The 27834-nt window shown below is 40.6% G+C and overlaps 1 protein-coding gene across 1 annotated transcript in view; it reads right to left on the bottom strand.

Moving 5' to 3' along the window:
• DNAH11 (dynein axonemal heavy chain 11) overlaps positions 1-27834 on the bottom strand; it is a 307654-nt gene that overhangs the window by 74139 nt on the left and 205681 nt on the right. The window contains 6 exon segments of the mRNA XM_024738428.1: positions 5705-5871; positions 12597-12735; positions 18601-18702; positions 20372-20554; positions 21450-21593; positions 23679-23792. Coding sequence (XP_024594196.1) covers positions 5705-5871; positions 12597-12735; positions 18601-18702; positions 20372-20554; positions 21450-21593; positions 23679-23792 — 849 coding nt within the window.

Genomic DNA, 27834 nt, shown 5'->3' with positions numbered 1-27834 from the left:
GAGAGCCCTAGCTGTATTTCTGCCCAAATGGTTGGTCAGTTGTTCTATCACCATTTATTGAATAATCCATTACTTCCCCCACTGATACACAATGTACATTTAAGCACACATTTATTTAAAAATATGTATTGGTAGTCTGGTAGTTCCTCAAAAGATTAAACATAGAGTTACCATACAGCTTAGAAAATTTCACTCCTAGGTATGTACCAAAGAGAAATGAAACATGTCCACACAAAAAATCTGTACATGAATAATTCAAACGTTCATAGCTACATTATTCATAATAATCAAAAAGTAGAAACAACTAAAATGTCCATCAACTGACGAATGGATAAATGTAATGTGGTATATCCATCTAAGGAATATTATTTAGTCATAAAAAGGAGTGAAATACTGACACAGGCTACATTGTGAATGAACCTTAAAAATGTGCTAAGTGAAAGAAGTCAGTCATAAAACACCACATATTTTATGAGTTCATTCATATGAAATGCTCCAAACGGGGAAATCTTTAGAGACATAAAATAGATTAGTGGTTGTATAAGCCCAGGAAGAATGGGGTGACTGGGGGTAATAGCTAATGGGTGTAGGGTTTATATTGGGAGTGACGAAGATGCTCTAGAATCGACTGTGATGACAGTTGCACAGCTCTATGAATACACTAAACACTGAACTGTATACTTTAAATGGGTGAATTGTATGGTACACAAATTACATCTCAATGAAAAGGAATACTGAACATCCACAATGCTCCAGGCACCATTCTAGGACGGAACAGTGAACAAAACATGCAAAATACTTGCTTCCACAGATCTTACATCTTTTCTGGGGGAGGGAAAAGATATTAACCATAACAAGTTTATAAATGAGATAACGTATAGAAAGTAATAAATGTTATGGTGAAAAATATGGAGCAGAATGAGGCATGCTAAGGGATGAAGGCTGTAGTCACATCTAGGGATGTGAAGCTGTTGTTTGAACAAAGACCTGATTGATGGGAGGGAGTGGGACAACGTATGTCCTCAGGGAAGGTACTTCAAGACAGAAGAAACGGCCAGTGCAAAGGTCCTGAGGCTGCAGTGTATCTGGCATATTCAAGGAAGGTGGCCGGTGTGATTAGAGCAGAGTAGCGAGGAAAGGCATAACAGGTAATAAGACAAAGAGAGATAACAGGGCCAAATCACATAGGGTTTTATAAGCCTCTGGAGGGTTTCTAGCTTTTGCTCTGAGTGCAATGGGGAGTCATTATAGAGGGATTTTAGAAGAAAACTCACTTAATCTGACTTGCATTTTTAAAGGGTCACACTGGCTGATATGCTGAGCTCCGATTTTGGAGAGAAGCCACGAATGTAGAAGCAGGGAAACCAGTTAGGAGGTTTTCACACTAACTGAAGAGGAAGATAATGGCTTGGCCCAGGATGGAAGCGGTGAAGGTGGTGAAAAGTGGTCAGGTTCTGAATATATTTTAAAGGTGCAGCCTACAGAATTTCCTAGATGGACTGGATGTAGGTGTCAGAAAAAGAATGACAACAAAATGACTCCAGGGTTTTCAAGCCTGAGCTAACAAAAGGATGGGCCTACATTAAACAAATCAGGGATACGTAGGTAGAAGAAGTTTTAGGGGGAAGATAAGGATTTCCGCTTGGATGTTCTATATTTGAGACATCTTTCAGACACAGAAGTGAAGATGCCATTGTCTGGGCTGCAGGAGTTAGTGGTATCCAGGTGGCATATAAAGCCATGAACCTTAGCACAGGGAACTATACTTGATATTTTGTAATAAAAGGGAAAAGAATCTAAAAAGGAATATATATATATCTGAATCACTGTGCTGTACACCTGAAATTACCACGATATTGTAAATCAACTATTATTCTATTAAAAAAAAAGAATAAAAAAATACATAAATAAAGCCATGAACCTAGTAAAAAGCAGTTCAAAGACTGAAGTTTGGGTCATTTCAACATTAAGAGATTGGGGAGAAGAGGAAAAAAAAATCAAAAAAGAAGTCTGAGAAAAATTGACCAGTGAGGTATAAGGAAGATGCGGGGAGGGTGATTCCTTAGAATCAAGTGAAGCAAGTATTTATGGGAGGATGGATTGCTCAAGTGCATCAAATTCGGTTAAGTACAATGAGAATGGCGAACAAACGACTCAACTTAGCAACGTGGTAGCAAAATCTGACAAGAGGCGTTTTGGTGGAGCGGTAGGGACAAAAGCCTCTCTGGAGTGACTGAGAAATATGGAGGGAGGATTTACAGACAGTGAGTGTACATTCCTCTTCTGAAGTGATGACTGTAAATGAGAGCAGAGAAATAAAGGAGTAGCTGGAGGGACAGGGGGCGTCAAAGAGAAATTCACTGGTATATTCTTTTTTAATGCGAGGAATAACTGAAATAACTATGTTTGAATGCTGGTGGGAATGATCTAGTAATGAATTAGTTGAGACAGAAAAATTTCTGATGACAAAGAGGGGAAAAGCTGTCTAGAATTGTCCTCAAGGAAGGGAAAGGGGATGGAAAGTAGAATACAACCCGAACGGCTGGCCTTAAATAGAAGTACCATCTTACAGCATCAGGAGGGAAGACAGTATAGGAGTAGAAATGCTGGGAGGTGACGGACGCAGTTGTGGGAGTTTATACATTACCATACATTAAATATATCAAATATCTCTCTACATCCTTAAATGCTTCTGAACTCTATTCTATTCTCATTTTCTACTTCCCTTGAAGAACCACTTTGCTGCAATTATTTTAGCTTTAGAATATATTTTAGTATCTTGAAGGATAAGTGCCCTCTTCCCGTTCTATTCCAAAATTATGTTGGTGTTGTTAAAAATATGTTCTTCCAGCAAACTTTAGAATCACTGGGTCAAGTTAAAATATAATTCCCCTTGAAATTCTGACTTGAACTGAGTTCAATTTGTTCATTAGATTTTGGAGTTTTGATGCATTTAGAATATAAAGTCTTCATTTCTAGGAACACATTAAGGATTGCTGTCTTACTTTATAAGAGTTTTCTCTCCAAGGTTACCTTAAATATGTCAACAGGTCGTTAATAAATGACATGCTTAGTTCAGAGATTTTTAAAATGACATAAATCATAGTCACTTGTTGACTGGTTAATTTACAAACTGTTGTAATCCTCAGGACACCCAAGTCAAACTGACAAGCCAGAGATACTCAGGAGAGCAATAGGGTAAGAAAATACCCTCTATACTGTGGAGCAGTGAGAGGAGTTGCTTCTTGGGAGGGCAGGATAAGGGAACACTGCTGAAGGAAAATTCATCAAAAAATGAACCTGAATAAGTAATGGCAGCTCCTCTTGGACCCTGGCACATGTTCATAAAGATGTGACTGTCTTTCCACTTTGCTGTGACTGAATCTAGAAGGAGTAGAAGGTAAGTAGCTCAGAGACTGGAAACCTCCATTCCATAGGACAGACATTTTTTAGGTTTTATGTAGCACTTTCTGCCAGGGGTCCTGGAGACAGAAAAGTCTCTTCCAAAAGGACGTCATTTATACAATTTGGAATCTCTTTCTTCCTTTAGCATAGCTCTGTCCAGAGATGAGTGTGAGTAAGCTGGTCACATTGGAAGGTCTGTTTCTCATTCAGCATGATGCCTACATGCTCAAGAGGAAAGGAGAGAGCACTGGGATGACTGAAAACAGACATGGGGGTCTTGAGAACTGTGGGCCCAAAGTGAAACACAGGCCCATAGTTAAAATGAATGTTTGGGGCTTCCCTGGTGGCGCAGTGTTTAAGAATCCGCCTGCCGATATGGGGATGCGGGTTTGAGCCCTGGTCCGGGAAGATCCCACATGCCGCGGAGCAACTTAGCCCGTGCGCCACAACTACTGAGCCTGCGCTCTAGAGCCCGCGAGCCACAACTACTGAGCCCACGAGCCACAACTACTGAAGCCCGCGCGCCTAGAGCCCGTGCTCCACAACGAGAGAAGCCACCGCAATAAGTCCAGGCACCACAATGAAGAGTAGCCCCTGCTCGCCACAACTAGAGAAAGCCCTCATGCAGCAATGAAGACCCAACGCAGCCAAAAATAAATAAATAAAATAAATACATTAAAAAAAAAAGTTTGTTTAGCATAGAGCATCAGAAAATTATCATTTTTGCTTTGGCTATATGTTGTTTAGACAGTTTGGATAAGTCAGTTTTATCTTATTCTTCAAAACAAAATGTTATCTTATTGGAACTCCACATTTGGAATTTTAAGTCAATGGGAATATATAAATTGATTGATGGGAAACTTCCCAGAAACACATACACTAAAGAATGCAATACCAGCAATTAAGACTCAATTTTAAAACTTAAATTTGAGAAGGCAAGTTTTCAAGTTAAAAAATGCAAAATGACTGATAGCCTAAGTTCAGGCCGTTAATACTATTACATGATCCAAAGTGAAGAGTAACTGCAACAATAAGAAGTCAATGTGACGTTCAATAGTTTGCACATCAGGAAATGAATTTCCCTGTAATTGTGGAAAGAATGCGAAAACTTTATCAATGGTGGAGAATGCAGAGAGGACCACAAAAGAGGACAGTCATCAATGTGAAGTAGTCATAGGGCAACCCAGACCAAGACACCCACGTAGACGATTAAAGTTTGGAGAAGATGAGACTGACAAAAAAGAGAGAAGAATTAGACAGCTGACACCTTCTGAAAGTCGCAATGCAGTCGGAGGTGGACAAAATTACCAGAATGCTTTATCCTCTTATATAAAAGGCATATTTTATGGCAGAAATACTTAAAGAAAACCCTGAACATTCAGGGGGTAATACAGATAACCTCTTTTTAAAAATCTTCCATATAAAAATATGGCTTGATACTACAGATATATTAAATGATATAGTTACAAAAGGATTTTTCTTTTACAATTATTAATTATGGGATGCCTTTAATGACAAGCTTTCTCCAAAATATTCAATATTTAATTTTAATTTGCAGAAATTCCATTGGCATGTATTTATGTCATGAAAACAACTATTGTGAAAATTGAGGCATAATTACCAACATAGAACACAAGTACACAGAGAGATTTAGGATTTCTTAAGGGCTAGATATGTAAGTGAAGAACCTACTTTAATCAAGTGAGATAACACAGTGCAGCTTAGAAAACAGTGGCCTGGTTTCCTATCATTTATGACCTTATCAAGTCATTTAAACTTCCGTGTCTCAGTTTTCTCCTTTGTATAAGGATGATCTTAAACTAGACGACTTGAAATCTCCCTCATCTATGATTTCACTTTGCTTATGGGTTTGAATTTTCAAATTGAGGATAAGCTATTTTTATACTTATATACAAGTGCTACACTTTTCATCTGAAAGTAGTCATGAAAAAGATTTTCAACAAGTAACCTGTAGTATTATTAACAAAACAAAAAGATTCATGCTATATGCTAACATGATAATTCAACTTTGATTTCAGTTAACAGTTTTGTTAAAAGCACTTTTCCAACTACATCTCTATGGTTCATACAAATAATTTTTCTATTTTCCATCTCCTGGTTGAAACCATCATTAAAATAAGAAAAACTGCAACACACAAGAAACATCTCCTTCAATACTAGAATTTCAAGTCAGTTGAGATTACAGAGGTACGAAAAAGCCTGGTACATATACTGTTTTTACTACTGAAATTTCTGTGTGATGCTTCTAAATGTGGCTAAGGTTAGGAATTGATCTTACCTTCTGTCGAAGAAAGGGAACCCACTTGCAGTCTACCAGTTCCTGGCGATACTGCTGTGTAAAGGATCCAACGTAAGACACATATGCCGCCATAAGGAGAACATCTCCACAGAGCGTCTTCTCTTGAGCTTCGAAGGACTGAACAGACTGACCCCAGCGAATCTTCTCTGACTGAAAGATAAGATTACTCCGATGTAACTGCAGGGTGAGCAGCAACTCAAGAAACGTTTAATGTAATTACCTTATTCCTCAGTTTACGTCTAGGTCACTCTGCACAGCCTTGAGAAGGAACAGAACATGACTGGATGGCATGACCATGATAAGCGTTCATACATGTGACCCATCATTATGAAGGTGTTCTCATAGCATCTTCAGTGGAGTTTACGGCAACATGACATTAGATCTTTAACATCTCCTTTTGTTGGATGCCCGAACTCTAATTATGACTGAGATCCTTCTTAAAAGGCTGACAGTCACTCTCCTCCCCTCTAGGAGTAGAGGACCAAGAGCTGTGGCCAAGACTGAGTGATGTTAGGATTTTTAATGGCAGCTTGGATGCTCTCCATCGTTCCTGATTTTCAGCAATATTACTACACCACCCTAAGCAAACATTAGGGCCATGGGCTGATTACAGAAAAAGGAAAATGACAAACACCAGTTATGTCAATTAATTAAAACATAAAGTTTAAAGAGCCACCTAACAAGGATTCTGTAAATTAAAGAATAGTGCTGGTAGTTACTAAACTCAGGTTATTTTTATAGTATAATCACTCAATCAGTGAAAGAACTTACAGCCCATGTAAAAAAGATGGAAACCAGGAGGACTTCACTAGCTCTGAAGACAGTATGCTCGGAGAATGCTGTTCAAATCCTTACATCTAGTTGGCTAGCCATTTAAAATCTGATTTCCGGGTTAAGTATGTGGAGCCCTTCATATTGGATTTGACTAAAACTGCAATAAATATCTATGGATTGACTGAACTGCAGAATACTTCACTAATTCATTTGGTTTCAATGCATGCTAAAATTTAATACCACATTCTAAGAACATGTAAATTAATAGGAACTGAAAACAACACCCAGCAAATTGATAGTACAAGCAATGAAGAACCCTGTGGAATTTAGCTTTACTCATCAAAGAGGAGAGACAGCCCACAGAAAGCAAAACCAATGTATGTCAGAGCAGACTGCAACGCCAGTTCTCTGCAAGCCATCACAATACCGCTAACACTGAGGTAATGAAGCTAGCAGGTGACAATGGTTATGAAAGCTATTTTAAGATAATCTGCTTTGCTCGATAAAGATCACCCCAAGTTAGCTCTATAATTACACACTAGAGAACTTCAACTCCCTTGCCCTCTTTATAGAATTTATTACTTTCCTTCTTCAGCTACAGATAATATATCCATTAATTTTGAAGAAGAATCTCTCATTTGCTTTTCCTCCAACTTTGTTGTCTTTGGTTAGTAGATGATAAACAATAAAGGGCACCCACCTCATTCTCCAAAACAGCTTTGAAATTTGAAGATTTACTAAACATAGACTTACCGGCGATTGAAATCGTCAATAATTTCACTATACCACCCACGCAACATAAATCATTACTGACACTGGCTAACAAGGGTTTAAGAGTTGGAACATGTCCTGTAATAAATTTCTAGACAGTTAAAAATCACTATAATTTTATTCTAATGCATTATAGATTGCCTGTAATGTCATCCTGGCTGGGGTGACCCATTTCTAATTTTGAACAGCTGTTCAGCTCCAGAGCTACTTAATGATTAAATATAAATTGCCTGATTTATTAGTCTGAATGGTTGAGACTATAGCTTCCAGGTCAATGCTATATAGACAAAATCATCAGTCTTGGTGTTTTTCAGAAGTTAACTGTCTCCTGTTCTAGTCAGAAAGAATTTATCCTCAAAGGAAAAGGTCTGACGTTTTCAATTAATCCTTTAAAAAATATATATATATACACACACACATATGTATTTTTTTTGTTAGTTAACATTATTCAACCATTTTTTCCTCTCCTTTTCTAAATCATCATGAATAAATAAAGCCTTTGGAAGACATTGTTGTGTGCTAGAGATACAAGGTAAAGCCTGTTTTTACCTTGATAAAACTTTCAGACATTCTCTACTTCGTAAGTCTAATTCAACGGCACTTTTACTTTTCCTCAGGTACCTCATAAACCGTAAACCCTAGAAGCTCCACTAGAAGCTGTGGAATTTCTCAACTGATCTAAGAAAAATGAGTCTTCAAAGGGCTCCGGAATGTTTTTTCAACACAGGAGGCTCCCAAAACTCACCCATTCATTCATTCAACAAATACATATTGGAACCATTCTATACGCTTGGGATCAAGCAGTGCAGAAAACAAATGAAGTTCCTGCTCTTGAGAGCTTATATTTTAGTTAGAGGAAAAAGACCACAAAAAAGTATATGTGTTCATATATGCACATATACAGTGTGTGTCATGTGATCGTAAATGCTATCAAAAAATAATAAAGCAGAGGAAGTGGAAAGAGCTACAGGTTTGCGTGTGTGGCTGTGTGTGTGGCTGTGTGTGTGTGTGTGTGTGTGTGTGTGTGTGTGTGTGTGTGTCTGCAGGGGGCCAGGTGAATGCTGTTTAACGTAGGGAGATCAGGGAAAACCGTGTGATAAGGAGAGCTTTTAGCAGACATCTGAAAGAAGTGCGGGAGCCACAGGGAGGAAAAAGGCCAAGATTATGAGGTAGGAGAGTGACTTGCAGGGTGAGGAAGAGGGAAGATGGAGCCGGAGGGAAGGTGGCAGAAGCAAGGACAGAGGTGTCCAGGAGCCAGATCACGGGGAGCCCTGTAGGCCAGGTAAAACCTTTGGACTGTACTTTGAGTGAGACAATTAGTTACCCGGGAATTCTGACAGAGTGGTAACATGAATGGACTTAATATGTTCTTTTTGCAGTACGCGGGCCTCTCACTGTTGCGGCCTCTCCCGTTGCGGAGCACAGGCTCCAGACGCGCAGGCTCAGCGGCCATGGCTCACGGGCCCAGCCGCTCCGCGGCATGTGGGATCTTCCCGGACCGGGGCACGAACACGTGTCCCCTGCATCGGCAGGCGGACTCTCAACCACTGCGCCACCAGGGAGGCCCTGGACTTAATTTTTTAAAAAACGTCACTCAGCTGCACAAAGGGGAGTGGACCTTGGGGGTGACGGTGGAGGCTACGGCGGTACTCCAAGGGAGAGATGCTGGTGGCCTGGATCAGTGTGGCGAGGACAAGGTGGTGAGAATGCTGGGATTCTGAATGGACTTTGAAGCTAGAGCCAGTCCAACATGCTGAAGGATTGGACATGGGTGTGAGAAAGAGAGCAAAAGGGTGATTTCAGAGCTTCTGACCATAACAACTAGAAGAAAAGACTTGCAATTAATGAAACGGAATGGAGGTGAATTTTGCAGAGTGAACTATGAGTTTATGTATAATAAACTATGAACTTCAGAGGGATGATGGGTTTAAATTTGTAGTAAATTTAAATTAGATTTTTTTTTTTTTTTTTTTTGCGGTACACAGGCCTCTCACTGCTGTGGCCTCTCCCGTTGCCGAGCACAGGCTCCGGACGCACAGGCTCAGCGGCCATGGCTCACGGGCCCAGCCGCTCCACGGCATGTGGGATCCTCCCAGACCGGGGCACGAACCTGTGTCCCCTGCAGCGGCAGGCGGACTCTCAACCACTGCACCACCAGGGAAGCCCTAAATTAGATTTTTCAAAGTCTACTCTATTTATAAGAAATAAGGCTATCACCCAGCCCCACCCATTGTACCTTACATTTCTCCCTTCTTTCTTTGTAAGAGAACTCTGATTCTGAAATGAGGGTTAATGTGTCCAGCCCTCTGGGATGAACTGTGACTGGCTAAGCTGATTATGATCACCCCATTTCTCAGTTTCCCTGCCTTCTTTGCAGCTAGGTGTGGTCACTCTAGTTCTGGCTAAAGAAAGTTAAGTGCTTTAGTTAACTTTGCTTAAGGGGTTGCCAGGAAAACTTGTTTCTGTTATGAAAGGAGAAAAATCCAGCTGCTACAGATTCTTCTCTCTTGCCTGAATCTACAGGTGTCGTATCCATCGGTGACCAGGCTGCAGTATGCGTGAGGGTGAATGGACACATGCTAAGTACGGAGCAGAAGGCTGTACAGAGATTAGGGGTCTGATCTCTGAGTACCTGAATCAACACTGATAATGGTCTACCTCTGGAATTGTTTTAATATGTGAAAAACTCCCATTTGTTTAAGCCACTGTAAATCAACTTTTCTATCACCTTCAGCCAAATGCATTTCTTTTTTTTAATTTTTATTTTCTGACAGACTCTAAGTCCATCCACCTCACTACAAATAACTCAATGTCATTTCCTTTTATGGCTGAGTGATATTCTATTATATATATGTGCCACATCTTTATCCAGTTATCTGTCACTGGACACTTAGGTTGCTTCCATGTCCTGGCTATTGTAAATAGAACTGCAATGAACATTGTGGTACATGTCTCCTTTTGATTTATGGTTTTCTCAGCGTATATGCCCAATAGTGGGATTGCTGGGTCCTATGGTAGTTCTATTTTTAGTTTTTTAAGGAACCTCCATACTGTTCTCCATAGTGGCTGTATGAATTTACATTCCTACCAACAGTGCAAGAGGGTTCCCTTTTCTCCACACCCTCTCCAGCATAAAAGGGGAAATTGACGGTAACACAATCATAGTAGAGGACTTTTAACACCACACTTTCACCAATGGACAGATCATCCAAAGTGAAAATCAATAAGGAAAAACAAGCTTTAAATGATACATTAAACAAGATGAACTTAATTGATATTTATAGGACATTCCATCCAAAAACAACAGAATATACTTTCTTCTCAAGTGCTCATGGAACATTCTCCAGGATAGATCATATCTTAGGTCACAAATCAAGCCCTGGTAAATTTAAGAAAATTGAAATCATTATCTAGTATCTTTTCTGACCACAATGCTATGAGACTAGATACCAATTACAGGAAAAAAAATCTGTAAAAAATACAAACACATGGATGCTAAACAATATGCTATTAAATAACCAAGAGATTACTGAAGAAATCAAAGAGGAAATCAAAAACTACCTAGAAACAAATGACAATGAAAACATGACGACCCAAAACCTATGGGATGCAGCAAAAGCCGTTCTAAGAGGGTAGTTTATAGCGATACAATCCTACCTCAAGAACCAACTCAAATAAACAACCTAACCTTACACCTAGAGCAATTAGAGAAAGAAGAACAAAAAGTCTCCCAAAGTTAGCAGAAGGAAAGAAATCATGAAGATCAGATCAGAAATAAATGAAAAAGAAATGAAGGAAATGATAGCAAAGATCAATAAAACTAAAAGCTGGTTCTTTGAGAAGATAAACAAAATTGATAAACCATTAGCCAGACTCATCAAGAAAAAAAGGGAGAAGACCTAAATCAATAGAATTAGAAATGAAAAAGGATTAGTAACAACTGACACTGCAGAAGTACAAAGGATCAGGAGACATTACTACAAGCAACTCTATGCCAATAAAATGGACAACCTGGAAGAAATGGACAAATTCTTAGAAATGCACAGCCTGCCGAGACTGAACCAGGAAGAAATAGAAAATATGAACAGGCCAATCGCAAGCACTGAAATTGAAACTGTGATTAAAAATCTTCCAACAAACAAAAGCCCAGGACCAGATGGCTTCACAGGCGAATTCTATCAAACATTTAGAGAAGAGCTAACAGCTATCCTTCTCAAACTCTTCCAAAATATAGCAGAGGGAGGAACACTCCCAAACTCATTCTATGAGGCCACCATCACCCTGATACCAAAACCAGACAAAGATGTCACAAAGAAAGAAAACTACAGGCCAATACCACTGACTGATGAACATAGATCTTCAACAAAATACTAGTAAATGCATTTCTAATACTGCAGTTCTATATTTTTAGGTAGCACTTAAATACAAAATAACAGTTTTATTGAGATTTAATTTACATATCATGAAATTCATCCTTTCAAGTATTCAACTGCGTGGTTTTTAATATATTCACAGATCCGTGCCATCATCCCTAGTAATTTTAGAATGTTTCCCTCACACAATAGAGAAACTCTATTCCCATTAGTAGTCACTCCCAAACTCCTGCCCCCTTGTCCAACCCCTGGCAACCACCAATCTACTTTCTGTCTCTATAGATTTACCAATTCTGGCCATTTACTATACATGGAATCATAAAACATGTGGCCTTTTGTGTCTGCCTTCTTTTACTGAGCATGATATTTCAAGGTTAGTCCATATTGCAGCATGTATCAGTAATTCAATCCTTTTTATGGTCAAATACTATTCCACTGTCTGAATATATTAGACATGGGAGAGCAAAAAGATCTGTGACTTACTGATGTCAAGGGCCATATGTTTTTCTACCACTCATGTTCAAAGCGGAGAAAGTTAATGAGATTTAAAAAATCTTTATTTAATGGAATAACTATTAACATTAGCATATCAGTCACTTGTAAAAAGATGTCAAAGAAAACCAATAAACCAAGCAGGTTTAGCTTGAGGTAATGTTTTATTGGTAGAACTCAATTGCAAACGTGTACTAAAAGATTCAGACCTCTGTTATCTAACAGCTGCCCTGAGTTTATAACAGATCTTAGGAAAACCACTGAGTCCATGGCTATAACTGAAAAACACAGATTCCATCACTTATTCCTTTCGGTAAGCTAGAAGTACTGTGTGAATGATGATTATTCCCGTTTGTTGTTGATTCCATGTTTGGTTAGTCCTTATTGACCACAAATAAAGGTAAAATCCCCCAAAGCTGATTCTGAATATTTCAGTTAGAATTTTGGAAGAAAAGGATAACTTGCCTCAAGTTCCTTGACAAGTCTGTTAGCCAGTTCGATAGTTTTGTTGGTTTGGTTCACCTCTTCTTGACACCGGACTTTCTCGGCTATTGCTTTTTCAAATGAAGCTGTGAGTCTGCTCAGATTTCGATCCAAATCCTACAAGAGTCAAAATTAACTCGTGAGCCATTTGTAGATAAAGTGCAAACATTACAATCGTCTTGAAACACCTACTACCTGAAGGTAAATGAAATGAGCCTCTTTCCCTCCTTTGACCTTTGCCCCTGAGAGCACACACGTTAGGGAAGAAATATATCAGGGCTACCAGGCAGTTTTCTCGCCTTCCTCCTGCACTGGGCAGAGTGTAGACAGCGACCAGGGTGAGTGGATGTGCCCTGCTGACTCAAGCACACCCTGCGTGCCCTGTCCCCTCTCTTGTGCCTACACCTCACCCTCCGTCTTTATTAGGGATGACGGGCATCTTGTGGTTCTCCACCTACTGACTCTCTTTCCACTTCTCAGGGGTCTATAACTCAGGCAACAAAGAGCCCCTTTAGACCTCAGCAACCTGACCTGGCTTGGACAACCAGATTTTCTCTTCTGGAAACTTGGGACTGAAACTCAGAGGTACGTCTCTGTCTTTAGCATCGTAAGACCCAGGAAGATGTGTACATTTTAGAGGGCTTCATTTAGAGAGGTACCATCTTCCACCAGGGCCATGGGAAAGCAGGGGAAACCATTCCTGAGAACAAGAAAGAATGAAAAGATGGCACAGTGAGAAGTCACACAGCCCTAAACACGTTCCTGGCAGCTTCCCATTTCCTGGATCTCATGCCTCCTGAGACCTAGTCATATACTTTTTTACCTCAGAGCTCCATGAGTCATCCTGGTCTCCTTTTTGGCTTAAAGTTTGCTATGTAGGTTTCTATTATGTGTAGCCAAAAAAGCCTTGACTAAGATATCAAGTACTTAGGAGACTCCTTACTATATCGTCTTGCTACCTGCAAGTTCTAACAACCCTAAGTAAGATTTATAACATTGCTTTTGTAAATACATGCAAAGTTCCAAGAGACTTCAATAAGTAAACGTGTAGTACGTACCATATTTATAATTTAGAGACTGCCGCTATTTGTCAATGACCCAATTATTACATTATTATTTAATTTATATCATTAATTAAAAAAAGAAAAAAGTGTGCATCATATTTAAGGTTTACAGCCGAAATAGGTCAAATTTATGAGAAACGGGAGGAGATATTACACATTAACGGTTAGTCAGATAAAAATGAATAATACCTGGAGGTATATTTTAGGTTATTGAAAGTACTTGTGGTTTTATAGAACACAGAAGCTCATGTAAACTCTGGTATCAGACACCCGAGTTCGTATTTGGACTCTGCTATCAGCTAAGCAGCCTCAAGGTGGGCTGTCTACTTAAGCTCTCCATGCCTCACTTTCATCATCTAAAAAATGGAAACAATAATGTTACCCAATTCATAGGGTTGACCTAAATATACATAGAAGTAAGGTATAAACTCTTATCCTGGTTCCTTTCGTAAAGCTGGGAAGGGGAGCTGGGTCTTGGGAGACCACAGGCTCTCGCACTTGTTTCTCTGCCTCTTGTGAAGAGGCATTGACAGGTCTTGTTCTGGACTATCTTCTGCAAGATGTTTGCACAGAAAATAGGCTTAGGAAATAGAGACAGTGTTTCTTTCAGGGCAGAGGACAGATTTGCTTCCTGACCAGAACACTAAAGAGATGTTTCCCTGTGGGGCAAAGTTGGGCAGCTTTACTCGCTGCCTTCTTTATATGGGGCATTTTCTAAGCTTGGGATTTCTCAGCTGTGACACAAACCCACTGTGAACAGCCTCAGCTGGTCCACTGTGCGTCACTCCCACGGGAAACGGCAGACAAGGGAGCTGAGGCACGCACGAGGCTCACGCTGCTTGCCGGGCTATGGGTGACAAAGTCCTCTGCTCTCTGACCCACGCATCCCGTGTCTCACGTCTTCTGCCGGCATCTATGAAACTGTGGCAGGTAACCTGGCAACCCGTGAGTAGGGTAAAATCTTGGTCCCTTCACAGTTCCTGACAGGCCCTGGCGTTTCAGGTTCTAGAAGTAAATGGAGTGAGGAAGGAGGGGCTTAGCCCGAACACCTCAGCCCACCAGACACCCTAAAAACCAGTGCTCTCCAACTTAAGTGTGCATCGGAACCACCTGGAGGGTTTGATCAAACCCAGATTCCTGGCCTCCCTGCCTGAGTTCCTCATTCAGTGTGCCTGAGGTGGGTCTGAGAGTCTGTATATCTAACAAGTTCCCAGGCAACACTGATGCTGCTACCGGTCGAGAGAACACACTTTAAGAAACACTACCCTAAAGAGACCGAATTTGGACTTTTTCATGGCCATTCGTAGGCCCTGTGTGTTTGAAAGACAAGATGGCCTTTTTTCCCCTCCAGCTCAGCAGTTTGTTTTTTTCTACTCAACCTTCAATATGAGGCCATCTCTTAGTCTGAAACTAGAGATAAAGACTTGAAAGAACAAAAACAAAGAGACTAATACTGGTTAACGAATGCATTTCCATCACAGCATAAGTGCTGAGAGACACAGCCCTGCTTTTCTAGGTGAGATGGCAACAGGAGGCATAAGGCAAGAAGGAGGGAAAGCCCATGAGGGAGGGAAAAAGAGAGGCTGAAGGAGATGAAAGCAAAGCTAGCAAAAAACATCATTTCACCTGGGCTCAAACCTTGATTTGACTGTGTACCAACAGAAAGAATCTATGCAGAGTTTGTCGTTGACTTTGGCATGACCAGTCTTCATAGAGAATTTTTTTTTTTTTTACTTCAGGGTGTTTCCTACAAAGGGCATTCTCCTATACAACCACAGTATAACCATCAAAACCAGGACATGGGGGCTTCCCTGGTGGCGCAGTGGTTGAGAATCTGCCTGCCAGTGCAGGGGACACGGGTTCGAGCCCTGTTCTGGGAAGATCCCACATGCCGCAGAGCAACTGGGCCCGTAAGCCACAACTACTGAGCCTGTGTGTCTGGAGCCCATGCTCCACAAGAGAGGCCACAATAGTGAGAGGCCCGTGCACCGCGATGAAGAGTGGACCCTGCTTGCCACAACTAGAGAAAGCCCTCGCACAGAAACAAAGACCCAACACAGCCATAAGTAAATAAACAAATTAAAAAAAAAAAAAACAACAACAACCAGGACATGAACACTGACACATTACTACCATCTAACTGAATGTTGGAGGGAAATGCAGCCAGAGATTCTGTTGCATTAATAACTACTCTCTGGAAATCCATTCTTGGAAGGGGGATGGAAGGGACCAATCTACATAAAGACATTGCTATTGTTACTCTGTCTTCTTTTCTCTGTGTCTGCAAACTTAGTTTTGCAGCTTATTAATATAAGAACCTCTGCTTCTACTGTTGGTCTTTGAAATCAACTGAGGTGAGCAGTTCTTTTCAGCTCGTTGCAGGCTGTGTCCAAAAGATGACTAGTTCCACAACCACAGAAAGTCTTAACTTTAGAATCACACGTGAGCATTCTCATCACTTTTCCATGAACATTAACTTGCTTCTAATATTTACATAAAGCCATTAATAATAGATGACAACATTTTTCTAAAGGTCTTACTCAAGTTAACAGTGAGAGCTTTGACCAATGAATGAAGCTAAATTTAATAAAATTAATATGTTTTTCCTAAATTTGTCTAAATCAGCTGTCGTCGTTGTTGACAGTAGTGGCCCCAGACATAATCAGGCCAAGTTCAAGTCCTGTTCTATAAGAAGCTGGGCTTGGCTGCGTGGCCACTGTGAGCACCAGAGCCCAGGTGTGGTGATGGCGGAGTTCACCTGCTCAGAGACCCATGGCAGGATTTCCTCCAAGATGGGAGCATCCTCCTTCAGGTCTGCCCTCAGCTCCCACTGCTCCCTATTCTTCGCACTCCCATTGGACAACCTCTCTACACACATGATCTTCACGCCAGCGACTCCCAAATCTATGTTGCTGAGCCAGGCTTCTCTTTCAAACTCTAGTTCTGACCCCGAACATCTTCACTTGGGTTTTCTACACAAAGAGAGTGGGAACGAACATTTATGAAGCATCGACTGTGTACAGCACACTGAATAGCATCTTGATCCACCAGAATTTATAGGTGGGAAGCAACAGAAACCATCTCCAGCTAATTTAGGCTGAAGGGAACTTCCTCAAAATGGGGGAGCTCTTCCAAAGAAGAGAAAGGCAAAGAACTAAACATAGGCTCCCGGAGCTCCAGGGAGACTTGGGAATAGCAACTCTTGGAAAGTTTCAACTGGACACTGTCTCTACAAAGCATGAACTCTGTTTTCAGTTTTATTCCTTGGCTGATGATTCAAATTCTAGAGCTGGGGGTGGGGGGCAGGCGGGGAATCAAATCGGCAAAACTTGGACCACATACCTAGTCATCAGCAATGACAGGAAAAGGTACCCTTGGTCAAAGTCCTACCTGAGTGTATCCAATGAGGAAAGATAATTCCCCAGAGATAAACCAGGCTGTTATCACCCAAAGTAGGTAGGACTGGATTCTGGGGAGCCCCAAATCACAAATGCCCACCTTGAGAGTTAGCTGTTATTATCACTACGTTACAGTTAAGAGTCTGAAGCTCTGAGGATTTCCCTAAGTTGCCAGGGTTACACAGCCTTATCACTCTGACTGCATTACTGCATGCTACCTCGTCAGGCACCTCTAACTCATCATCTCTATTCTGTACGCCTCCCCCTCCCTCTCTATCCTGTCAGCAGCCTTGAATCTATCTCGCCATCTCCACTGTGGCTGCTCCTGCCTTAGCTGAGGCCCTAACAGGACCCACTGCAGACCCACAGACCCACTAACAGGACCCACATGCTTCTAACTTGTCTTTCTGCAGCTAGACCCCCTCCCTCCAGCTTCCATTCAGTCGATGAAAAGTGAGTCATTAACGTACTAAGATCTTTCCAACGCCCAATACTACAGGTCAGATGAAATTTAAATTCTGCAGCACGAAAGGCAGAGAAGCCTTTTGCTCACCTTTTGCTTTTGCTCACCATTACTTCCTGCTATACCTAACCTTCCCCCAAACCCCCATCTTCGGCATCTGGCCTACTAGGACTCTTCAAGTCTACCAACTGCTTCTTCCCTCTTTTTTTCATTCTTTACCAGGAATACCCTTCCTGACCTAGTTATCCTGGTGACTTGCAAGTAATTTTCACAGCTCATGTCAAGTACACCTTCATTATAAAACTTTCTCTAATTTCTCTGGGCTCTCTTCTGGCACTCCTACTGCACTCTAGATATAGTCACATATATACTTATAACACTGGACTACAATGACTGGTTATATATTTGTAAAAACAGTCATGGTGATAATATTTGTAGTTAGTGTTTTCTAAGCACTTACTATATGCCAGGCACCATGTGAAATTCTCAATATGAATTCATATTGATGACTAAATTCTCAATATGAATTCATATTGATTACTAAATTCTCAATATGAACTACTGTCATTTTATCCTCACGATCCTAAGAAGTGGATGCCATTATAATACCTCCTTCACAGTTGAGAAAAAAGAGGCTCAGAGAGGTTAACTAACTCGTGCAGGGCAAAACAGTAAATACTGGAGCCTGGATATAAACCCAGGCACTCTGGTTCCAGAATCCTTGCTTTTTAATCACTGTGGGCTACACTCTTTCTACTTAATTAATACATAGTTAATTAACGCTTGCAAAGTTTATTAACGCTACATAGTTAATTAACGCTTGCAAAGTTTCTTAAGTGCAGAAACCATCAAAGTTCCCACTTTCCCAGCTCAGTGTCCAGCATACAGCAGATAAGGAATATGTACTGAAGGAGAATATAAAGGAATACATCCATGAAAGGTCAAATTCCTTCCTGTTTGGTAGGTCTCCGAGGTGGTCCTCTCTGAAAGTGGGATCCTAAGGCGGGGAGGGGTTCCATGTCTCGGGAACTTCTTCAGCGTTAGAGTCTGCACTTACCGCCAGCTTTTTCCTGATAGCCTCTAGTTTTTCAGTAGCTGCAGCCAGTTCTAAGTTTGCTTGGGCTAACGCTTGCCGTTTGGGCTCCACATCACAGTAGACCTGAAAAGCCACGTGGGGGTTATTTCACGAGGTAATAAAGATGGCAAAGACAAGTAATCATTCAGTCTTACGTTTGCCGGAAGCTTTACAATTAAAATCTCTATGTGACCCAGAAAATTTGGTGTTTATTCTTAGCCATGGTACTACCTAATGGCAGAACAAAAATCCACCCAGCCTACCAAGTCCTCTAAGCTTTCTACTGTTTATTCATTTATTCTGGACATTAGAGTTACAAGCACTTGCATAAAATGCTATACACGTCAAATACTATTGAGATACTAAAATTAGTTTTTCATAAAATTTGGAGATAATCCTCATATCATCAGAAATTGTAGTGTATAGGAACTACAGCTGAAGGTGGGATCAGGTCTAGCCTTTAAGGCAGAAAAGCTGTGTAGAGAAATTCTCTGAACCCAGAAAGGAATGTGGGAGATGTCCTCACCCAGTATTAACCACACTTTCTTTTCTAAGTTCCTGGCCACCTTAAATGTTATTTGAATGAGTGGTTTAAGCATTTGAGTACATCAATTATTCTCCTGTTGGGGAGAGAGAAAGAAAATTAAATTTTATTTCCTATTTTATAGCAAAATGACACAGAACACAGCCACGGTCTAGCTCTGGGCTCATCTTTTCACCTAGGATGTAAGGCCAGCACAGCGGTCAGGTGTGTCATTATGGGGAGAGGCTGCCCATCAGCTGTGATCTGTCTGCAGTCTTGCCTGATACAGGCTTCCACTAAAGAGATGGAGAGACTGACAGGGTCCTATTCCTGTGGGTCTCCCGTGTAAAGGACATAATCCAATTTTCTGAAAATCATTCTGGGAATGACACTGGCATTTCCTCAGCAATTCCATCTTTGGGTATAACACACAACCTTCCAAGACAAAAAGGAGACAGTTCCTCCCAGTGGAGGGCCATGTACTGTTCCCTTTTTACATCTAGTCCTTTGCAAAGTTCTTGGGACATAAGTGACGGACAAGTATTTGATAAATAAATATAATTAATAAATAAATATAATTAATCTACCCAACATGCTTTTATCTAATCAAATCAAATTAATTGCTGCTATTTGATCTAAAGAAGCTACTCACTCGGGCTTCCCTGGTGGTGCAATGGTTAAGAATCTGCCTGCCAAGGCAGGGCACATGGGGTTGAACCCTGGTCCAGGAAGATCCCAAATGCCATGGAGCAACTAAGCCCACGGGCCGCAACTACTGAGCCTGCGCTCTAGAGCCCACGAGCCACAATTACTGAGCCCGTGTGCCACAACTACTGAAGTCCACGGGCCTAGAGCCCGTGCTCCACAGCAAGAGAAGCCACCGCAATGAGAAGCCCATGCACCGCAACGAACAGTAGCCCCTCTCACCACAACTAAAGACAGCCTGCATGCAGCAACAAAGATCCAACACAGCCAAAAATAAAATAAATCAATTAGTTAAGTAAAAAAAAAAGCTGCTCACTCTACCCTAAAAAAAGATAGTTTCCAACATTTCAAATATCCTCCTGTAGAGAATTCTGTTTAATCTGACACTTTCATGTCTCATTCTTAGAACTTTATCTTATTCAGATAATGTTAAATTATTTTACATTTTTTGCTGGCCTAGAAATTAATATATGTACGGCCTTTCCTGAATAACACCCGTAAACCATCTGATCACAACTGATATACCTCATAGAACTTAATGATGTTGATGACCCAGGCACAGAGACCAGCTGCTGCAAAAGATTTGGTCCGAATCAGGTTTGGGTTGAACTCCGGGTCTTTCAAATACTGTTCATTCACCACTTTTAGACAGTTCTCTGGAATGTGCTCTTTGTCATAGTTAATTAACGCTTGCAAAAAATCATCCACCTGTAAGGCAAAAAGACTTATTGCAATGAGCCATTTGGGTGGCAGAGAAAATTCCAAGATCAAAAGTTAAAATCAGCTTTTAGGACTCACATTACAAAGGCAAAATTGGCAAGCTCCATTTATCCCACTGTTTGACTTTTTCAGTGTTTAGAGTATAAAGTTAGAATTAGCAATGGACACTTTTAAAATCCCTTCTATCCCAGGGTAAAATATTCAGTCCCTGCACAGGAGGCATTCACATTTTGAAGAAAAGAAAAAGAAAAACACATACCCCAAAATCCCTTTGCTTCACCTTCGTGTACATTAGTAACATTTTTCCAGCATAAGACATCCATGTAATTTTCTCCCTCCTACACTTAACTGCTTTCATAATTTTGAAAATAATTAGCAACCTTCCAACGGCTGCTGGTGTTGACTTAGGTGTGCTACAACCCTACGCTAATCTCCAACTTGGCAAACAAAAATTCTAAGTCTAGAGAACATACAGCAGATCACACTTAGCAAATATGAAGATGATTTTTTTTTTTTTTAGCAGTTGGGAATTTTATAGCTTTCCTCTTTCTCCTCAATTTGTATGTTTTTTCAAAAATTTATTTTTTTGAAGTATAGTTGATTTACAATGTTAATTTCTGCTGAAGAGCAAAGTGACTCAGTTATACGTATATATACATTCTTTTCGTATTCTTTTCCATTTTGCTTAATCACAGGACATGGAATATAGTTCCCTGTGCTATACAGTAGGACTTTGTTGTTTATCCAATCTATATATATAATAGTTCTTATCCGCTAATCCCAAAGTCCCAGTCCATCCTTCCCCCACCCCTGCTGTCAAGTATAACCACAGAACTGAACAGAGAAATTGTCGGGATTTTCATGTTGCCGGGCTGCCTGATACCTTTCCCATGAAGACTTTAGCTGCCTTCCAACTCCGGTCTTTTGGCACTCTGCCCCGGGGAGCCAGAAGGACCATCACGGCTGCAGTAACGTTGGTAACTGCATTTGGAGGGTTGGGAAAGGCTTTCAGCTCAGTGAGATTGACCTGAAAAAAAAAGCACACACACTCTCAAGACCAGGAGAGGTCTGGTTTCTCAAGACCAGCTGTTAGGTCATCAAGCTGGTCTTCAGTGGCTGGTCTTTTCCACCCTCTCCTTTCCACACCAGTCTCGGTTGGGCAGTTTTTGCCGCCCACCCGGGGGTCCCACCACCATGGAACTCCAGGAGGTTCAGTTCTTGCTGGGCGCTTTTCTGGTACTTCGGAAACATCACTGCCCTTTCTGGCTTCCAAGTAAATTTATCTGCCTGATCTACCAGTCCTGCAGAGCCTTGCACACTGAGTCCAGGGAATTTCATAAACATATAGGTTTTAAGGTATTTATGGGTCTATCCCACCTATGGAATATATTTGCCTTTTAACCAGGCCCTCCCAGAAACAGAGTCCCTTAGTTCAGAGTCTCTTAGTTTTGTTTTTCTGCTTTACATGCACAAAAAACATCTTCTATTACACTATAATGACTGTCAACTGGGAAGATGCCCGCATAGGCTGAACCTCCTTTCTGCGTTCCTCCTTAACCTCCGCAGGTCAGAATCTTGATTTACTCAACAGATGGTATTCATGGGATAAATCACCAGTATCAGGACAAATACTTTGGAGCAAGAATTAGTATCTATAAGAAGTATATGTAGGTTCATGATACATGTTTTTTAAAAAAGGATTTCCTGTGAAATTTCCTGAGCTATATTATACACTCTTGCTTATAAAGCCTCATCAAATATTGAACCTGATTCTCCTCCATTACCATAAACTGGTTATTTATTTGGGAAATGACTGCAAAGAACAGAAAGGGTGTGAAAATAGGAGCAAAAGCAAAAACTTAAAATATGCTAATGCTAACTGAGAGCTGGGTAACCAAGATTCTTTCATCATTTATAAATATACTGAGCTTTACATCTAAGTGATATTATTTTATTTTGACTGAGTACATAATAATATCTTCAGAGGAAAAGTTGCCAGTGCAAAGCACAGAGAAGAAAATAAACGCTCTAGTGCTCAGAAAGAGGAAAACACAGAATTCCATTACTCAGAAATAATCAGTTACTACTATTCTTTTTTCCCAATTGTTTCCTATGCACAAACATATTCTTATAAAAAAAGTTACACTAAATCCTATTTTATAATCTGCTTTATTCACTTAATACATCACGAACATTTTGTTGCTAGCTAGGATTCAACAATATAATTTTAATGGCAGCAGGATATTTGAATGCAGAATAATCAATCTTCCATCATGGTATACTTACGTTCTTTTAAATTGTTCAGCTTTATGGTAATACTATAAGAAACATCCATGTTTCTTATAGTGAACATCGCTGTTCACAGTCAAAATTACTTCCTTCAAAAGAATACTTAGAGAAATGAATTGAATATTTCTTTGAAGAGCAGGGAATGTCTGGATCCTTTCCTCTTTGAAGCTGAATTTAAGATTCTCAGGCCTAGTAATGCCCTAGGATTCACCCCAGAGGCCTAGTAGAACCCAGGGGCAAGACCAGCTGTAGGCTCTTAGAATCACATTGCCCATAATTCCATCTCTCCTTCTGACCATCACAGATTATTTTCTCTTATGGGAATTCGAATGCTCAGTGAAGTTTTGCTACTAACATGAAGCCAGGAAAAACGGTGTGGGTCAAACCTAGGTGTCTTTGATTCCAGCCTGTTGCTCTTTTCCTGAGGGTCTCTCATTAATACTATTTTTTTATATCCAGAGGAAGTAGAGAATCCCTCACTTGGTTCTTAAAGCAACACATAATATGAATCACTGGACTTGGGCCGAATCCAATTGCTAACAATAGAACTGCCTTTCATAAGAGTATAAACTGCATGGCACTGGAAGTATTCAAAAGGAGACCGCTTGTTGGGGTGAAGAAGGACAAACTCCCGGATGGGAAAGGAAGGTCAACTACAATGATGACCTCAAATATTTGTTTCAACTGTAACATTTAATGGGACTTTCTTTCCTTTTTCAAAACTCTTTGGTTGCATGAATTTCACCCTTAGTTCAGTTATTCAAACTCTAATAATCTCCAAATATTATTTTGAGGAAACCCTGAGCCAAGGAATCATCCTTACCCTGTTGAGTGTATTGAGAGCAGCTGTTGCGGCCACCAGAGCGGGCTCAGCCTTAAGTAAGTCGGCCTCACACTCCTTCTGTTTCTGGGACACTTCAGTCTGAATAGCTGTCACCTAATCAAAGAGGAAAAACACAGAAACCCACGTACACAAATTATCATCTCAGATAACTCTACTGAAAAATGCAGGCTGCCTCCGAGGCACTGTTCAATAATTCGTCTGTATTTGAACAGGGGAGGAATTTGTTGTAGAGACTAACTTCCCTTCAGGTACAGTGTATACACAAAACTTTGCACACACACAAAACACACAACACAAATGGAATCAAATATCAAAATGCTCCAAGACAGGCTCTATCTTAGTTACAAGGTGCCACTAATAATAAATGCAAGATTAAGCAACTCCTCTGTTCTTCAGTTTTCTTTTTCAGCAAGTCCTGAACAAGTGAAAATCCAAGCTGGCTCAGTAACCTAGACCACAAAATATGTTTGCTAAAATTCTCTCATTTTTCCTTACATTTAGCTTGCCTACATTACCTGATTACTCACATTTACATTACCTAAAGGTCACGTTAACTAATTTTTAAGAATAAATGTGAAGCTTTTTTGTTCAACTGGCTAGAAGATATTGTTCTATCCCATGCATGCTTAATCACAGAAAAAATTTTTATGAAGATTAATTCTCGGTTTCTCTAAGGACTTGGTAAGAAACTACAGCTGCAACAACCCAGGTCTATCTTTGGCAATGGGACCGTGATGTTTGCTGTCCGCTCTACTGTTGAGGGTCCAGGGACACTATTCACATGCCAAAGAGGGTCTTGCATTAGCTCCCTGGCATGAACACATATAATATGGATATAGGGAAGCCATGTTGGTAAACTCGAACCAAGCCAAAATGAGAACCTTTGGGGTTTCTATCCTCCTCCCTTTAGAACACTGATAGAACTCGAATGTCCAGGAAGAATAAAATCTTTGTCCTCAGCAGAAGTGTGACTTTCAAAGCTGTGGTGCTGGGCACCAGGATCCAGTCAGCATATGGGATGGTTGCTGATGTGATGGGGATTGTGAATGATCAAGTGTGAACAAAAGTGCATTTGTTCAGATGTGTTTGGATTGAACAGGTTTAAAACTGTACCCATAAACGTAAACACTGCTCACAACAAATTGTGTTGTCTACCACAGCTTTATTAGCAGAAATTACCCTTCTCCTGATTAACCGTTATTCTGCTATGTACTGCACCTTTTATGAACATAATTGGTCCATGGTAGATACGTGACCTCCGGCCAATACTTACGGGCTACGGTTAACACCTGTAAGGAAACTGCGTGCTTACAGAGAACTGCTCTAAAACCACAATCCTCAAAGCTGCCAGGAATGGACCATGAAAACTCTAAGGATACTATTATACATTTTCAATGCGCTGGAGAATACTGCTACGGATGAAACAGAGACTGTATTGGAGTGAGTTATTACATCAGGCTTATTTATTTTCCTTAAGGATATATTAAATCTACACATGCTGTTTGTGCCCATTTGTAATAACATCATTTTAAACTGGACTCAGGATCATGGTTTTTTAATACCTAGAGAGTATTTCTTCTAAATGCTATTTCTATGAGACTGGGGGTCATAGACTCTTCTCCCTCTAACTCCTTTACTGTTAATGGAGTATTATTCCTTTGGGTAATTTTGATAAGCAGAGCAATTTAGAACATTTAATAACTAAAATCCCACAAATGCAAATGAAAAAAATACTCTAGGGGCTTCCCTGGTGGCGCAGCGGTTGAGAGTCTGCCTGCCGATGCAGGGGACGCGGGTTCGTGCCCCGGTCCGGGAAGATCCCACATGCCGCGGAGCGGCTGGGCCCGTGAGCCGTGGCCGCTGAGCCTACGTGTCCGGAGCCTGTGCTCCGGAGAGAGAGAGCCTGTGCTCCGGGAGAGGCCACAGCAGTGAGCAGCCTGCGTACCGAAAAAAAAAAAACAAAAACTCTAGGTTGGTCAACTTATTTCTTATTCCCAATCCCTCTCACCCTAAGTGCAACTACACTGGAGTTGTGAAAATGCTTTGTATCTCAGGGACTTGGGAAGCCTCACTGTGCAATTTCCTCTGCCCTCTCCCACCCCAAACAAGGTTCCTGTGGACTGGTTAGTGAGGCCCAACCTGGAGAAGGTGGAAGAGCTACACAGATGGCTTAGAGTATGTGCTTTCCCTCTACCATCGTCCGTTAAAGCAGATTTGGAGACTGTCCCATTCTTGGGTACACCAGAATTTTTCTGCCCTCTGCTAGTCAAAAGCTCCTTGCAGATGGTTCATGAAATTTAGTGGCGGTCACAAGAGGATAAAGTCACAATAACTGCTTGTTTTGGGCTGAACTGTGTCCATTCAAAATTCTCAGGTTGAAGCCTTAACCCCAGGACCTCTGAATGTGATCGTATTTACAGAGAGGGCCTTTAAAGAGATGATTAAATTAAAACAAGCCTGTTAGGGTGGGGCTTAATCTAATCTGACTAATGTCCTTATAAGAGGAGGAAATCTGGTTACACACAAGAGTTGGCAGGGGTGTGTGCACAGAGGGAAGGGCATATGAGGATACAGAGAGAAGGTGGCTGTCTGCAAGCCCAGAGAGAGAGAGAGGCCTCTGGAGAAACCAAATCTGCCAACACCCTGACCTTGGACTTCCGGACTTCCAGACTCCAGAGCGCTGAGAAAATAAATTTCTGTTGTTTAACCCTCCCAGTCCCTGATATTTTGTTATGGCAGCCTTAGCTAACAAGTACATGGCTCTCACCTGTCTTTAAGAAATTCCTGATGGTCCTAAAATTCAGCCCCACCCATCTTTAGAAAAGAAACATTAAAAAACTGAAGATCATTCAAAATCAGGGCGGATGTCCACCTTTTGAAAAGATTATATGAGCTCTGCAATTTGGAAGGCACTTTCACTCATAAGGATTACTATTCAACAAAGAAAGCAGTTTGAAAGGATCAGAGGATCCTTAGAATTTGGAGCTGATAAGTGAAACAAAGATGGAAGATCTAATTTTCACAAGCTTAATGGTGCTTCTGTTACCTGAGGTCACTGCTGGCAACGCCCATGATTTGAACAGCCCTCGATGATTTTATAAACTTGAAGCAACAATTTCAACCAGCTTCTCTACATGGGTTGTCAAGATGCACAGCAAGACAGCCTCTAAACCCCAATATTTGTTTAGCCATATTAAATGTGGCAACATACTTTTGTTATTTTTAAATTACTTCTTAAGTATTAAATCTTGAGGCCCCAATTTTATAGACTCACAGAGACCATATACACCCTTTTTTAATAACCACATAGAATCTAGCACGGTGATGAACATATGACCAATGTGAGCCCATAGCACATACTTGGTCTTGATTAATTCCTTGACTCTACATAGTTTAATTACAAATAGATTCTCCTTCCATGACCACCAACTTAAAAGAGTTCTTTCCACCATAACATCACTTGACTTTCATCATAGACTTATTGCTAACCCAAAATACCTTGTCTATCAACATGTCACTTGTCTCCTGTCTTTCCCATTACAATGTAAGCTACGTGCAGGCACCTTGCATATCATATATATATATATCCTCAAGAACCTAGAAAAGTGCCAGGCAAAAAAATAGGTGCTCAGACAATATTTGTTATTTATAACTAAATTAAGCCTCATGGATAAAATGAAAATAATTTTAAGTATTATTTTTATTTCTTGGTACGGATTAGATATACAAAATACTATGTGTCCTTTCCATGTTTGGAGAACTTCACGAAACAACCCGTCAGATGAGTTCTAATTTGCTAAAACATTTTTCCCCATTTGTGAGGATAATTTTGCCTTAGAAAGTCACATGCAAAAATGTGAAATGTCCTCCAGAGTACTTGTCATGTTTTAAGATCTGTAGAGATGGGTTATGATATAGTAATTATCGGAGTATCACAAATTTGTGTAATGCCTGAAAAACATCCCCTGGGTGGAATTAGTTTATGATAATCACACCATGTGTGAGACCTAATTACTTTAGATAAAAATACACGTTTAAGGATCTCTTCCATTTACCTGAAACTCAATGGAAATATTTATTACCAGAATTAGGAATCATATGCCTCTCGGCCATGCCAAACATGCCTTATCTTTAA

The sequence above is a fragment of the Neophocaena asiaeorientalis genome, unplaced genomic scaffold, assembly GCF_003031525.2.
Source record: "Neophocaena asiaeorientalis asiaeorientalis breed wild unplaced genomic scaffold, Neophocaena_asiaeorientalis_V1.1 scaffold89, whole genome shotgun sequence".
NCBI lineage: Eukaryota > Metazoa > Chordata > Mammalia > Artiodactyla > Phocoenidae > Neophocaena > Neophocaena asiaeorientalis.
This window is presented reverse-complemented; position numbering and strand designations above follow the sequence as displayed.